At 38.5% G+C, this 15,959-nt stretch overlaps 1 protein-coding gene across 9 annotated transcripts in view; it reads left to right on the top strand.

The window, feature by feature from the left end:
• The window catches only part of LOC128694738 (constitutive coactivator of peroxisome proliferator-activated receptor gamma), a 173,513-nt gene that overhangs the window by 137,279 nt on the left and 20,275 nt on the right, over positions 1 to 15,959 (top strand). For all 9 annotated transcript variants that reach the window (XM_070095966.1, XM_070095958.1, XM_070095963.1 and 6 more), the window contains 2 exons: positions 161 to 376; positions 6,580 to 6,675. In XM_070095966.1, coding sequence (XP_069952067.1) covers positions 161 to 376; positions 6,580 to 6,675 — 312 coding nt within the window. The remainder of the gene's footprint in view (positions 1 to 160; positions 377 to 6,579; positions 6,676 to 15,959) is intronic.

Genomic DNA, 15,959 nt, shown 5'->3' with positions numbered 1-15,959 from the left:
CAAGGGGTTAAAGCTGGGAGAGAGTGGATCTAGTAGCAACTAGTGAAGAGATGGGGCCAGGAGCTGTGACTCTACTCCTGTAACCACATATAGATGAATACATTCATACACACCCAAAAAAAAAAAACTGTTATTTTGTATTTTTTCTTTGTAATAACAGTGCAGTCATCCGAAGCCAATCTTAAAGGACTGGGAGATGAATGCCATGATGGCTGCTTTTTTGTCCCCAATACGAGAAGACCTTAACCAGATTCGTGCCATTGCACTCCCAAGAATTGATGCTAGAGCTGTGCATGTCGCTGCCATCTTCATGAAGGGACTGGCCAATTTCTATTTTCTCCTGGCAGCATGTGACTTTCCAGTTGAACGAAAATATGTAAGTAGGACTTTACACAAATTATTATAATCATTTTTGTATATAATTTAATCCTGTATCTAAATGCAATACTTAAAATAATAATTTACAAGATTATGCAATTTATCTCCTATTAAAATAATGTACATGAAGGGGCTTCCAAAATGTAGAAAAAAAAGATACCCCTCTTCTATATAGACAAAGAATTCAGAAAAATATTTTTTCTGAATTATAATTTAAAACTTTTGCTCAAGTTTTTTCTAAATTAACACGGGAATTTTTACTTTAAATTTATTTCTATTTTTTTAACACGCAAGCCATCTCCCACCAAGGCAGGGTGATCCAAATAAGAAACAAACACTTTCACCATCATTTATAGATAATCACTATCTTTGCAGAGGCACCTAGACATGGCAGCTCAGATGTCACTCCAAACAGCCAGTATCTCAAACCCCTTCTTTAACCCTTAAACTGTCCAAACGTAGATCTACATTTTTTCAACATTTGAAAGTATGTAAAAAAGTAGATCTTCTTTTCTTTTTTTTTTTACATTTGAAAACATATAAAAAAAACTTTGATCAACTTATTATTTTTTGTTATATTTGAAAATATGTAAAAAAACGTAGATCTACTTTTAGAGCATTACGCATGTGAACGTAAATTTGTTTGGACAGTTTAAGGGTTAAAGTATAGGCATTGTACTTCCCACCTCCAGGACACAAATCAGGCTAACTGGTTTCCCTGAATTCCTTCACAAAATATTACCCTGCTCACACTCCAACAGCTCATCAGGTCTCAAAAATTATTTGTCTCCATTCACTCCTATTTAACATGCTCACACAAGCCTGCTGCATGTCCAGGCCCCTTGCATATGAAACCTCTTTTACCCCCTGCCTCCATCCTTTCCTAGGATGACCTCTACCTCTCCTCCCATCCATTACAGATTTATACACCCTCCATTTTGCTCCAACTTCTCTAAATGACCAAACCACCTCAATCTTTCTTCTTTCTTTCAACGTACCAGCTGTATCTCATTGAGGTGGGGTGGCCCAAAAGGAAAAACGAAAGTTTCTCCTTTTAAATTTAGTAATATATACAAGAGAAGGGGTTACTAGCTCCTTGCTCCCGGCATTTTAGTCGCCTCTTACGACACGCATGGCTTACGGAGGAAGAATTCTGTTCCACTTCCCCATACCTCAATTTTTTTTTCAACAAGTCGGCCGTCTCTAAATCCTTCTGAATAATACTTTTTGCAACTCCACACCACCTCTTAATTTACACACTACGAATTCTCTGCATAATATTTACACCACACATTACCCTTAGACATGACATCTCCACTGCCTCCAGCTTCCTCGTTGCAACATTAACAAACCATGCTTCACACTTGTATAAGAGTGTTGGTACCAATATTCTCTTGTACATTTATATTAGATAAAATTATGGTTATTTTTTCAGTATAAGTTTTTGAAATTTTGGAATGCTCTCTTGATATTTGTAAATTTTTAATTGTGAGATGATTCTGTATTTAGAATTTCAGAAAGTAATCATTTATTCAGAAAAATTGCCAAAGTTTCCAGAAATTTGTAAGGAACAATAAGGTTTTTGTTCTTATGTAGTCACTTAGCCTTAACCCTTAAATGGTCCAAACGTATATATATGTTTTTTCAACATCTGAAAGTATGTAAAAAAATGTAGATCTTCTTTTTTGTTTTACATTTGAAAACGTGTAAAAAATCTTTTATCTACATTTTTTTTGTTATATTTGAAAATATGTAAAAAAAAGTAGATCTACTTTTGTAGTACTATGAATTTGAACGTTGATCTCTTTGGACCGTTTAAGGGTTAATACCATAATCTGTAAGGATTTAATGTTAAGAATTAATCTAAGTCTGCTCGAAATGCCTAGCCATGCTAGGTGTCCTAGTGGCCCCCTCTGTAATTAGTATTTTATAACATGTAAACCACACAATACCCAAAACCTGTAAACCCCACATTGTAACCCTTATAGAGAATAAACTTGAATTGAATTGAATTGAATTTCAGGGTCCGTCCCGTAGATCTATGGCTTTACGTTCAGGGTCCAAACCATAGATCTATGCCTTGGCCTACTAGATGATCAGCCTGTAACTGATTTCATCAACAATATGAACAACACACTTCTCATACCAACAAAAACTAAACCAACCAGGCTCACTGAAACAAGTGCAACCATAATAGACCACATATGGACCAATATACTAGCCCCCCTTAAATCAGGGATAATCACAGATAGCACTACAGACCACTACCCTACCTTCCTCTTGACAAACATTAGTAAACCACCACTTGAATACAACAAAGTCTCATTTAGACTCCATGATGAGGCCTCAATAAGGAAGTTCACAGCTGACCTAGAGACTGTTGACTGGCCTACAGAATTCTCCAAGGCCAATGGTATTGATGACTGGACAGACATTTTTCTTAACAAACTACTTAGACTATACAACAAACATTGTCCTATAAAAACGAAACAGATCACAAACGGCTTGGTTGCCCCTGGCTAACCAGCACCATTCTGAAATCCATTGATAAGAAACACCAATATGAAAAGCAATATAGACAGGGCTTAATACACAAAGATATTCTTAAACACTATTCATCTGTCCTCACCAAAGTAATAAAGAAAGCCAAACAACTATACTACTCCAGTAGATTCACTGACACAAGAGGAGATATAAAAAAAGACCTGGAAAACACTCTCTCAGATTCTAGGGACCCACAAACTGAAAAAAACAAGAATATTGTCCTAACTAAACCTAATGAAACACCACTGCAACCCACCGACACAGCTAACAAGATAAACGACTTCTTCTCAACCATAGGTTCTAATCTCGCCAATAAAATCCCACGTACCAATGCCCATGCTGGGGACTACCTAGATGGGAATTTCCCAAATTCCTTCTATCTTGCTCCAACTGAGTCCACGGAAGTCACCAAGATTATAAAGTCACTTAAAAATAACTCAGGGAATCTGTCTCATGTCCTACCATTATTGTACAAGAGAGTGGCCCATGTCCTCTCACATACTATCTCATTGCTTTTTAACAAGTCACTAGAAGCTAGCACCTTCCCGAAACTACTCAAGACGGTAAGGGTTACACCAATACATAAAGATGGTGACCCTACAGATTTAAACAACTATAGGCCAATATCAAACTTACCATTGCTATCCAAAATCTTTGAGAAACTCGTGCACAGGAGACTATATTCATTTATAACGTCACAAAACATACTCAACCCCTGCCAATTTGGATTCAGGAAAAATAAAAGCACTAACGATGCAATTATAAAAATGCTAGATCTGCTTTACACAGCATTGGAAAATAAGGAATATCCACTAGGAATTTTTATTGACCTAAGAAAAGCTTTTGACACAGTAGACCACGGCATCCTACTCCACAAACTTGACCATTATGGTATAAGAGGCCATGCGCTTGCATATTTCAAATCTTACCTTACTAATAGGTATCAGTATGTCACCATTAAAGACACAGCATCAACAACACAGCCACTTGATATTGGAGTTCCGCAGGGAAGTGTCCTTGGTCCCCTGCTCTTCCTCATATACATCAATGATCTTCCAAACGTATCTCGACACCTGAACCCCATTCTCTTTGCTGACGACACGACTTATGTCATCTCTCACCCTAGTCTTGCAACCCTCAACACCATTGTTAATGAGGAGCTGATCAAAATATCGACTTGGATGACAGCCAATAAACTTACGCTTAACGTTGACAAAACCTACTACATTATGTTTGGTAGCAGAGCAGGAGATGCGCAAATTAACATCGCCAACACTCTAATTATCAGGTATAATGAGGGCAAATTCCTAGGCCTATACCTCGACAACAACCTGAACTTCGGCACCCATATCCAACACATAACCAAAAAAGTATCCAAAACGGTTGGGATCCTCTCCAAGATACGATACTACGTGCCGCAAACTGCCCTTCTCACACTATACCATTCACTTATATATCCATACCTCACCTATGCTATCTGTGCTTGGGGTTCAACTGCAGCAACACACCTAAAGCCAATAATAACTCAACAAAAAGCCACAGTAAGAATAATCACTAAATCCCATCCCTGGCAACACACCCCCCCACTCTTCATAGATCTAAACTTACTCCCTGTTCAGTACATCCACACTTACTACTGTGCAATCTACATCTACAGGACCTTAAATTCCAATATTAACCTTGACCTAAAACGCTTTCTTGATAGTTGTGACAGAACCCACAGGCACAACACCAGACACAAACATCTCTATGACATTCCCCGTGTCCGACTAAACCTTTACAAAAATTTAATGTATGTCAAAGGCCCTAACATCTGGAACACCCTACCTGAAAATTCCAAAACTGCAGACACATTCATCACCTTCAAAACTACCATCAGAAAACATCTTATCTCCCTGATACACCCTGTCAACTAATAATACGAATACCACCTGGTGGTTCACACTTTCACCCACCCATTTGACCATAAACAGAAATATCAATCTCAATCTCAAAATAATGAATCTTAACTAGTCAAAAGTTGGCCTGTGATACTCCAATACTGAAACTATGTATAGTGCCAAAACAAAAGCATTCACATTGCTAAACTCACAACTAGTATTTAGTCACTTAGCCATAATACCAACTTATCTCATAATTCTGTAACATTTTAAACCTAAGATTTAATATAAGTCTGCCCAGAACGCCTGGCCATGCTAGGCGTTCTAGTGGTACACTCTGTAATTATTAATTTACTACATGTAAACCACACAATAACCAAATTCTGTAAACTCAGCATTGTAATACTTATAGAGAATAAAGTTTGAATTTGAATGAGCTCAGCTCACTCTGATAAACTGTGAGTGGTAAATTTGGGCCTAGATATGAGAGAATACATCTATGTGGTATGTGTGCACCACATAAAACAAATCCTGCAGCACACTGTTTATAATGAGAGAAAAAAAAAATGAGACCATGATTTTCGATCAAAACAGCGACTTTGTAGTGTTTTTTCGTATGTTTTTTATAGTTGTATTTGCGATTTCTTGGTCTCATTTGATAGAAGGGAAGACATATTACAGATATAGAGATGATTTTGATTGGTTTTAGCACTGGAAATGGCTTGAAACTGAGCTCAAATTAGCGGAAATGTTAAATTTTTGCCAATGTTCAAGAGTAAACAAACGACCTCACACGTCTAATACACACCAGCTGGTGGGTCTAATATACATTCACAAATATGGTGATGATATTTATACAATTACTACAATATTGCATAACAGTAAATCTATTTTTTGGTGTGAATAAAAATTCATTATGTGAATAAAAAATTAAAATGGAATTTATTTGTAAAGCCTCAAAACGTAACTAATGAACAGAGGAAATGTTAGTTTAGTGCCAGGAATACCTACATTGTTTATTCTGGACCCTATTTTGAACTTTGTGTTAAATTGGCCAAATTACCAATTTCCAATCACTTTATTTTGTAGTTGAAACAGTTGACTTGGCGATTTCTTGTGCTCAATCGATAGAATAGAAGTAATACTAGTTAAATAGCTAAGAATTTGGTCGACTGGAATAATGTAATTGGCCTAAAATGGGAGTCAAAGTCGGCAAAATCGCCGATTCGTAAATATCGCTGACACATCAAAATTTGTACTTTTTGTTTTATTACCTTCAGAAAAAGATTCTCTACCATTTCATAAGAAAAATAAAAAATTTTTTTTTTTTTAAATTCTTGGACACTGGGGCACCACTTCAGATATTGGCCTTGGACCCTGAAAGGGTTAGAAAAAAAATAGAAATTCTAAAATGATAATTGTTTTTTAAAGTTTTGGAGAATTTTGAGTGAATTACATCTAAGAGCTACAAATACAGTAGTGTACAATATTTTCATCTTTCTATTATCACCACCGAGAGGTAAACTATTTACTTATGTATGTTAATCTACTTACAGGATTCATTGCCTTCATGTCTGGGATATGGCCTTCTTGTTCAACAGATTGTTTTAATTTTCCATCTAAAACTTCTTGTAATGATTTCATCTAAACTAATTTTTTGCATGTCTCAGGTATGGCATTAGCATCTGGTTGAAACTTCGTAAATAATTTAGTGGACGAAGTATATAAAAAATGAGTTTCAGTGGCAATAGTTAAGCTATGATCTATTTCTTGGCAGGCGGTTCCTTGGGCATTCTGGGATGGAAAAGTATTTCATCATTACTACCTACGAGCCAAATTAGGAGCCAAAATAGATGACCTCTGTGAGCACAAGGTAATAATAAATAATTCTCCTATATGGTCTTAATACAATTTTAATTTCTCTGTCCCATCTAATATTTTCTCTTCCATCTCCCTAACCATACTCTTGTTACTCATTCTTTCATTTTTCATGTCTTTCTCTCCCTTGCCTCTACTCTCTTCTCTCCAATCCTCCCTTCTCATTACCTTCTAAATCACCCATCCTTCAACTTTTACTCCCACCCCCTTACCATTTTCATTTTAACTCTTCTCTCTTTTTTTTCCTTGCCCTCATTCTCATCCCATCCCATCTGCCCTATATGCAGTATATGTGTGCGTGCATACACACACATACACACCCATCCTTCAACTTTTACTCCCACCCCCCTACCATTTTCATTTTAACTGTCCTCTCTTTTTTTTTCCCCTTATCCTCATTCTCATCCCATCCCATCTGCCCTATATGCAGTGTATGCATGCGCGCGCACGCGCACACACACACACACACACACACACACACACACACACACACACACACACACACACACACACACACACACACACACACACACACACACACACACACACACACACAGACTGACGACATTGGAGGACAGGCAGGTCAGGGGAGACATGATAATGACATACAAAATACTGTGTGGAATAGATAAGGTAGACAGAGACAGGTTGTTCCAGAGAGGGGACACAGAAACATGGGGTCACAAGTGGAAGCTGAAGACCCAGCACCAGTTTGGAACCCACACCTGGTCAAACACGTCAAGAAATTAGAGAAAGTGCAAAGGTTTGCAACAAGGCTAGTTCCGGAGCTCAAGGGTATGTCCTATGAAGAAAGGTTGAGGGAAATCGGACTGACGACATTGGAGGACAGGCGGGTCAGGGGAGACATGATAATGACATACAAAATACTGCATGGAATAGATAAGGTAGACAGAGACAGGTTGTTCCAGAGAGGGGACACAGAAACAAGGGGTCACAGAAACAAGGGGTCACAATTGGAAGCTGAAGACTCAAACGATTCAGAGGGATGTTAGGATGTATTTCTTCAGTCATAGAGTCATCAGGAAGTGGAATAGCCTAACAAGTGATGTAGTGGAGGCATGAACCATACATAGCTTTAAGATGAGGTATGACAAAGCTCTGGAAGCAGAGAGAGAGAGAGAAGACCTAGTAGTGATCAGTGAAGAGGCGGGGTCAGGAGCTGAGTCTCGACCCCTGCAACCACAATTAGGTGAGTACACAGAGAGAGAGAGAGACAGACAGAGGAGCTGTGAGTGGACCTTTGTAACCACACATAGGTGAGTACACACACAGTATGAGTGAATATTTTTCTGCGGTCAAGATAAATAAGGTGACTGTAGGTGCCTTTGATCATTTTTTTCTGTAATTCATTCTGATATATTCAAAATGAAATCTGGTGTTCAGTGTAAACTACTTAACAAAAGAAAAAATGATAGTACTAATTTGTATGAGGAAATCTAATAGTTTACAAATTATGATATTGTAATTGTAAACAACTTTAATAACTAAAAATACTTATTTAAATTTTCTATAAGATCAAAATCCAAAATTAAATGCATGATTAAGAATAATTTCTTTAAGAACAAATGCCAGTTATATACCCTAGTGTAAATTTTGAGTAACTTTGCTATAACTTTTAATATCTTCTATTTAGTACATGGTAGTTTATGACATGATTATTTGTTGTGATTGTCCTACCATGATTGTTTGACAGGAACACCTCTCCACTGCCTTACAGTTACAAAGGAACTAAACATGTTCTCTGCTAGTCCTTAATTAAGTACAGTGGACCCCTGGTTCACGATATTAATCCATTCCTGAGAGCTCATCGTAAACCAAAATTATCAGAAAGCGAATCAATTTTCCCCATAAGAAATAATGGAAATCAAATTAATCTGTGCAAGACACCCAAAAGTATGAAGAAAAAACTTTTACCACATGAAATATTAAGTTTAATGCAATATAATAATTACAATAACAATAATTACAATAGAATAATCACAATAGAATAATTGACACTTACCTTTAATGAAGATCTGGTGATGATTGATGGGATGGGAGGAGGGGAGAGTGTCGAAGTTTTTAATGTTTAGAAGGGCAATGCCCCTCCATTAGGACTTGAGGAAGCAAGTCCTTTTCCGGGGTTACTTCCCTTCTTCTTTTAATGCCACTAGGACCAGCTTGAGAGTCACTGGACTTCTGTCGCACAACATATCTGTCCATAGAGGCCTGTACCTCTCGTTCCTTTATGACTTTTCTAAAGTGGTTCACAACATTGTCAGTGTACAGGTTGCCAACACGGCTTGCAGTAGCTGTGTCAGGGTGATTTTCATCAAAAAAGGTTTGCACTTCAAGCCACTTTGCACACATTTCCTTAATTTCAATAGTCAGTAGCACCCTTGGTCTCGATGGGTTGGCACTAGAAGCTTTCTTGGGGACCATGCTGACTTATTTTGCAGAAACAAGCACCAAAAACAGTGACAATATGGATAATATGGAATGTACCGAATGTATCCTTAGATGCTCACACACTGGCTGGCTTGTAAACACTGGCACACATGGGGCAGTTCAGGCCACACGTGGACACGTCTCGTACGAATCGTATTGCATACTGGGTTTTGTAACAGGAACCGAGGCAAATTTTTTGCGATATAATGCTTCGGATACCGGATTTATCGGATACCGATGGCTTCGCGAACCGGGGGTCCACTGTACTTTTTCTTTCATTCATACATTGAACAAATACACTAACTGCTCAAAAAATTATATCCCCACCTGCTTTTAACATCTTTGTATTAATCCCATCTGTTCCAGCTGCTTTGCCCTTTTTCATTCCACCCACTGCCTCATGCACACTTCCCACATTCACCTCTGGTTCTTTGATACTCATATTACTCATATAAGATGTTATTAATATATATTGCTATCTATCTACCAGTTTCTCTCTATGTTCTAATTCACATAGTTCTTGAATTTGAATACAGTGGACCCTCAGTTATTGGCCGCAATTCATTATAGAAGGTCGGCCGATAACCGAAAACCGAATTAATATTTCCCATAAGAATTAATGGAAATACATACAATTAATCCGTTCCAGATAAAAATATTCACAAAAAAATAATTTTTTAAACAATTATATAAGTATTATGTACCTTTATTGAAGGCTAATGCTGGCTTCTGGAAGATAGGGAAGAGGAAAGAGGGAGGAGTTAGTGTTTGGAAGGGGAATCCCCCCTCCATAAAGACTTTAGGTAGCAAAGCCTTCTCTGGGGTTACTTCTTCCCTTCTTTGTCTTTTAATGCCAGCTTGAGAGTCACGACTCGTGTCTTACAACAAATCTGTCCATAGAGGTCTGTTTCTGGCATCTCTCTAAGATTTCCCTGAAGTGGGACAGGGTTTTGTCAATGAACATGTTACAGATACGGCTTGTTTCATTTTGATCAGGACGGTGTTTCTCTACAAAAGCTTGCACCCTAGTCCACATTGCACACCTCTTTAATCTCTGTCATTTACTGCTACAGTACATTCATTACTTACCTTAAAATATTTGTAGTCTTAATGTAGGGCAAGAGGTGAGTAGTATTTATTTGTAGGAAGTCAGTGTAGGTAGAGGTAGATGTAGGTACAGTACACACATGTAGCCCCTTTCCCCCAGGTTAAACTACAAAGCTATATTATTACACTATATAGCCATATTATTACACTGTTCACTGACTTTAATCGTTTCTAACAACTACCTTTAGATGCCATCATTGTAGATGAATGGTTCAGAGAACTGACACGTTGAAAAATTAGACACATGTGCAACTCTTGGGTATCTTTATTGTGGAAACGTTTTGCCACAGAGTGGCTTCATCAGTCCATACAAAGGAGAATCGTGAAGAACAGGAGAAGAATGAGGTAATCAGTCCCTCAACCTTGAGTTAATGTGGTCAGTCCATCAATCTTGAATAGAATACAGCATATGTGCCAAGAAGTAGCTTATATACCATAGGCAGGAGAGGTGTAGCAGACGTAGATGGTGTCACATTTGTTCAATGTGGAAGTAGGTCGTGCCCAAGGGTTAGGCAAACGAAGAATTCCCAAGTATTAAGATCCCAAGAAGTTGCAGCGTCTGACATCTTAGGTGAAACGGTTATCAAAGTTCATTGCTTGGGTAAAACTGAAAATGATATTGGCATTTGCTTCCCAATTTTCTGAACATGTGCTAGTAATCGCATGAAAGCACTCTGGTAATAGGGTAGTTTGGTGTGGTAATAGGGTACTTTTGGTTTGGTAATAGGGTACTTTTGGTTTGGTAATAGGGTAATTTGGTTTGGTAATACTATAGTTATGTAAAGTATAAGAACACAAGTGCAACTAATGTCACATTTTATAAAATGTCACATTAGTTGCACTTGTGTCCTTTTACTTTACATACTGTCTGTAATCTTACAAATATATATAAAAAGCTGTAGTTAGGTTTGCAATAGGGAACTTGATGAGAGGAAAGGTCTAGCTAGTAGAGTTACTGACGCTAAAACCTTGGGGTGTTAATGTTGCAGTTTAAAAACTGTAGTGTAAAGCACCCTTCTGGCAAGACAATGATGGAGTGAATGATGGTGAAAGTTTTTCTTTTTCGGGCCACCCTGCCTTGGTGGGAATCGGCCAGCGTGATAATAAAAAAATAATAAAAAAAAAATACAATGCGAAATAATCGGTATGCGAATGAATTTTCCCCATAAGAAATAATGGAAATCAAATTAATCCGTGCAAGACACCCAAAAGTATGAAAAAAAAATTTTTACCACATGAAATATACATTTTCCCACACACAAAGAGAAGGATACATGCACAATAGTAGAGTAGTACATGCACAGTATATATTGTGCATGTACTAGTCTACTAAATGAAGAATAAATGACACTTACCTTTATTGAAGATGCAGCAATGACTGATGAGACACTGTGTCCTGGGAGTGCCTTTTCCTCCTGAGTAATGTAGGTCCTGTTTGGCATTTTCTTCCAGAACAGGCCTTATCACACTGTGTATGCCACTACGATTCTTAAATCTCTCAAACCAACCTTTGCTGGCTTTAAATTCACCAATATGAGCACTAGTTCCAGGCATTTTTCCCTGTTCACCTGGGTGTTAGTCGACTTGTGTGGGTTGCATCCTGGGAGACAAGATTAAGGACCCCAATGGAAATAAGTTAGACAGTCTTCGATGACACTGACTTTTTTGGGTTATCCTGGGTGGAAAATCCTCTGGGGTTAATTGTTTCTTGGTATTCTCAATAAGCCACACCAACAACGGTGCTACAGCAGCAGCAGCAGCAGCTGACGGTGGTACAGCAGCAACAGAAGATGCTACAGCAGCAGCAGACGATGCTACAGCAGCAGCAGACGATGCTACAGCAGCAACAGACGATGCTACAGCAGCAACAGACGATGTTACAGCAGCAGCAGACGATGCTACAGCAGCAGCAGCAGCTGACAGTGCAGCAGCAGCAGCAGCTGTACCACCAATAGTAGCGATGGTTGATTGGGGTTTATTATACAACCTGGCCAGCTCGGAGACACGCACTCCACTTTCATACTTATCAATGATCTTTTTCTTCATCTCTATTGTAATTCTCACCCTTATTGCTGTAGGGTTGGCACTAGAAGCTTTCTTGGGGCCCATGGTCACTTATTTTCCAGAAAAAGCACCGAAAACACTGTAATAATACGAAATATTCCGATTGTATGCTTGGATGTTACCGCGGAGGCTGGCTGGTAAACAATGCCACTGGCGGAACATGTGAGCGTGGCTCAGGCCGCACATTGGACGCGTCTCGGACGAAAATCAGTGAGCGGGTTTTTAAGCGGTATGTGAGGCAAAATTTTTGTGATTAAAACAAGCGGTATGCGGATTAATCGCTATGTGATGCCATCGTTATGCGGGGGTCCACTGTACATTGGTGAGAGGGGGTTGGATTTGATTGCGACTTAAACATGAGTAAATAGAATTATCAAAGCTTATTTCTTGGGAAGCACTGAAAATTTTGTTTGGCAAATAATTTGTTAGTAATCCTATCAGTGTCTGACAGGATTGTCTACAATCCTGTCAGACACTGCAACTTCTTGGGATCTTAATACTTGGGAATTCTTCGCTTGCCTAACCCTTAGGCATGACCTACTTCCACATTGAACAAATGTGACACCATCTATGTCTGCTACAACTCTCCTGTCTACGGTATACAGTGGACCCTCAACATTCGATATTAATCCATTCCTGAGAGCTCATCGAATGTTGAAAATATCGAAAATCGAATTAATTTATCCCATAAGAAATAATGGAAATCAAATTAATCTGTGCAAGACACCCAAAAGTATGAAAAAAAAAAATTTACCACATGAAATATTAAGTTTAATGCAATAGAATAATTACAATAACAACAACAACAATAGATTAATAACAATAGAATAATTGACACTTACCTTTAATGAAGATCTGGTGATGATTGATGGGATGGGCGCCGGGTCACCATCTGGAGAAGACCCAGGCCGGAAGTACCGGCAAATCTTTAATGAATGAATGAATGATGGGATGGGAGGAGGGGAGTGTGTGGATGGTGTTAGTGTTTAGAAGGGGAATCCCCTTCCATTAGGACTTGAGGTATCAAGTCTTTTTCTGGGGTTACTTCCCTTCTTCTTTTAATGCCACTAGGACCAGCTTGAGAGTCACTGGACTTCTGTCGCACAACATATCTGTCCATAGAGCTCTGTACCTCCCGTTCCTTTAAGATTTGTCTAAAATGGGCCATAACATTGTCATTGTAATAGTCACCAGCACGGCTTGCAATAGTTGTGTTAGGGTGATTTTTATCCATAAAGGTTTGCAGTTCAACCCACTTTGCACACATTTCCTTAATCTTTGAAGTAGGCACAATGGATTCCACAACTGGCATAGGCTTCTCAGGGTTAGCCCCAAACCCTTCAAAATCTTTCTTAAATTCCATACTAATTCTCACCCTTATTACCACAGGGTTGGCGCTAGAAGCTTTCTTGGGGCCCATGGTGACTTATTTTGCAGAAACAAGCACCAAAAACAGTGATAATATGGATAATATGGAATGTACCGAATGTATCCTTAGATGTGCGCACACTGGCTGGCTTGTAAACACTGGCACACACGGGGCAGTTCAGGCCACACGTGGACACATTTCGTACGAATCGTATCGAATGTCGGGTTTTCCATCGAATGTTGAGGCAAAATTTTTGCGTTAAAATGCATCGAATGTCAGATTTATCGAATGTCGATGCCATCAAATGTCAGGGGTCCACTGTATAAGCTACTTCTCAGCACATATGCTGTATTCTATTCAAGACTGATGGACTGACCACATCGACTCAAGGTTGAGGGACTGATTACCTCATTCTTCTCCTGTTCTTCACAATTCTCCTTTGTATGGACTGATGGAGCCACTGTGTGGCGAAACGTTTCCTCAATAAAGATACCCAAGAGTTACACACATGTGTCTAATTTATCAGATGCCATCATATACAAAGGGAGAAGTAATGAATAATTCATGCTGAGAATTGTAAACAAACGCATATGAAGGGTGGTTACTGCACCAGTCGCCAGGTTCACAGTTTTCTCTAATCCTGCATCAGAGAAAATGTAATCTTTACTCTCCATCCGACTCTCCACTCGATAACATATAAACATTGCATGTTTATATATATAATTTTGAGGATGATGTCATAGATGGATTAATGAAAATGTCTATATTAATGTAAAATAAGACATTTAATGTGCCAAAGAGTGATTATTAAATATACATTGCATATAATAAACAGTGCATGTTTATATGCTATGTAACGTGTTTCTTATATAATTTTGAAGAAATTATCATAGATGGATTAATGAAAATGTCTATATTAATGTAAAATAAGACATTTAATATACCAGTGATTATTATTAAATATACATCGCATATAAACATTTCATGTTTTTATATACTATGTAACGTGTTTCTTTGGGCCCATGGTTGCTTATCTCGCAGTTGCACTCAATCAATAACCACAAAAAACAATGGATTATAGCAAAATGTTTAGATGAATGAGCAGAAGCTTCCTCACTCGCCCAGACACACAGCCAAACTGACGCGCAAGCGGCTGGGGGCGGTGGACAGACACGTCCCAAATGGCCAATCACCGAATTAACAGCCGATAACCGGGCGCTGAAAAACCGGCCGATCACCAAGTTGGCCGATAACAGAACCAGCCGATAACTGGGGGTCCACTGTACTTAAATCTCTCTTTTCCCCCCCCCCCCCATAGCTGAACATTTAGTATTACCACTACTCCTCATTAAAGTTCTCCCACCCCTTTTTTTTTAGTCTTGTATTGCTTAGTGCTAAGACATCCAGCTTTTTTTTCAAAACATTAACAATTAACTTCTCATTTGTACGTACATCGCCCAGCACATTCAAACAACCCAAATTTAAAATTTCCTTCTTTGTCTTTTAAGTAAATGATTGAGAAGAAGTTACTATCCCCTTGCTCCTGACATTTTAATCATCTTGTACAATGTGTATTTCTTACAGGAAAGGAATCTTATCTGCTTCTTTAGGAATTAAAAGGAAATATTACAGGTTCAAGAATTATTAAGAAATTAGAATTAAACTCATCTGAGCGCATACATTTTTTTTTAACACGTCATCCGTTTCCCACTAAGGCAGGGTGACCCAAAAAGAAAGAAAAAACTTTCATCATCATTCAACACTATCACCATCACTCATACATAATCACTGTCTTTCCAGAGGCGCTCGGATACGACAGTTTAAATGTCCTTCCAAATTGCCAGTATCCTAGACCTCTCCTTTAAAGTGCAGGCATTGTACTTCCCATTTCCAGGACTCAAATCCAGCTAACTGGTTTCCCTGAATCCCTTCACAAAATATTACCTTACACTCCAACAGCTCGTCAGGTCCCAAAATCCATTCGTCTCCATTCACTCCTATCTAACACACTCACGCATACTTGCTGGAAGTCCAAGCCCCTCACACACAAAACCTCCTGTACCCCCTCCCTCCATCCTTTTCAGGGCTGACCCCTACCCCACCTTCCTTTCCTTACAGATTTATATGCTCTCCAAGTCATTCTACTTTGTTCCATTCTCTCTAAATGACCAAACAATCTCAACAGCTCCTCTTCAGCCCTCTGACTAATACTTTTAGTAACTCCACACCTCCTCCTAATTTCCACACTGTGAATTCTCTGCATAATATTAACACCACACATAGCCTTAGAC

This window comes from Cherax quadricarinatus, chromosome 51 (genome assembly GCF_038502225.1).
Source record: "Cherax quadricarinatus isolate ZL_2023a chromosome 51, ASM3850222v1, whole genome shotgun sequence".
Taxonomy (NCBI): domain Eukaryota; kingdom Metazoa; phylum Arthropoda; class Malacostraca; order Decapoda; family Parastacidae; genus Cherax; species Cherax quadricarinatus.
The sequence above is the reverse complement of the archived record's forward strand: the minus strand, read 5'-3'. Positions and strand labels throughout refer to the sequence as shown.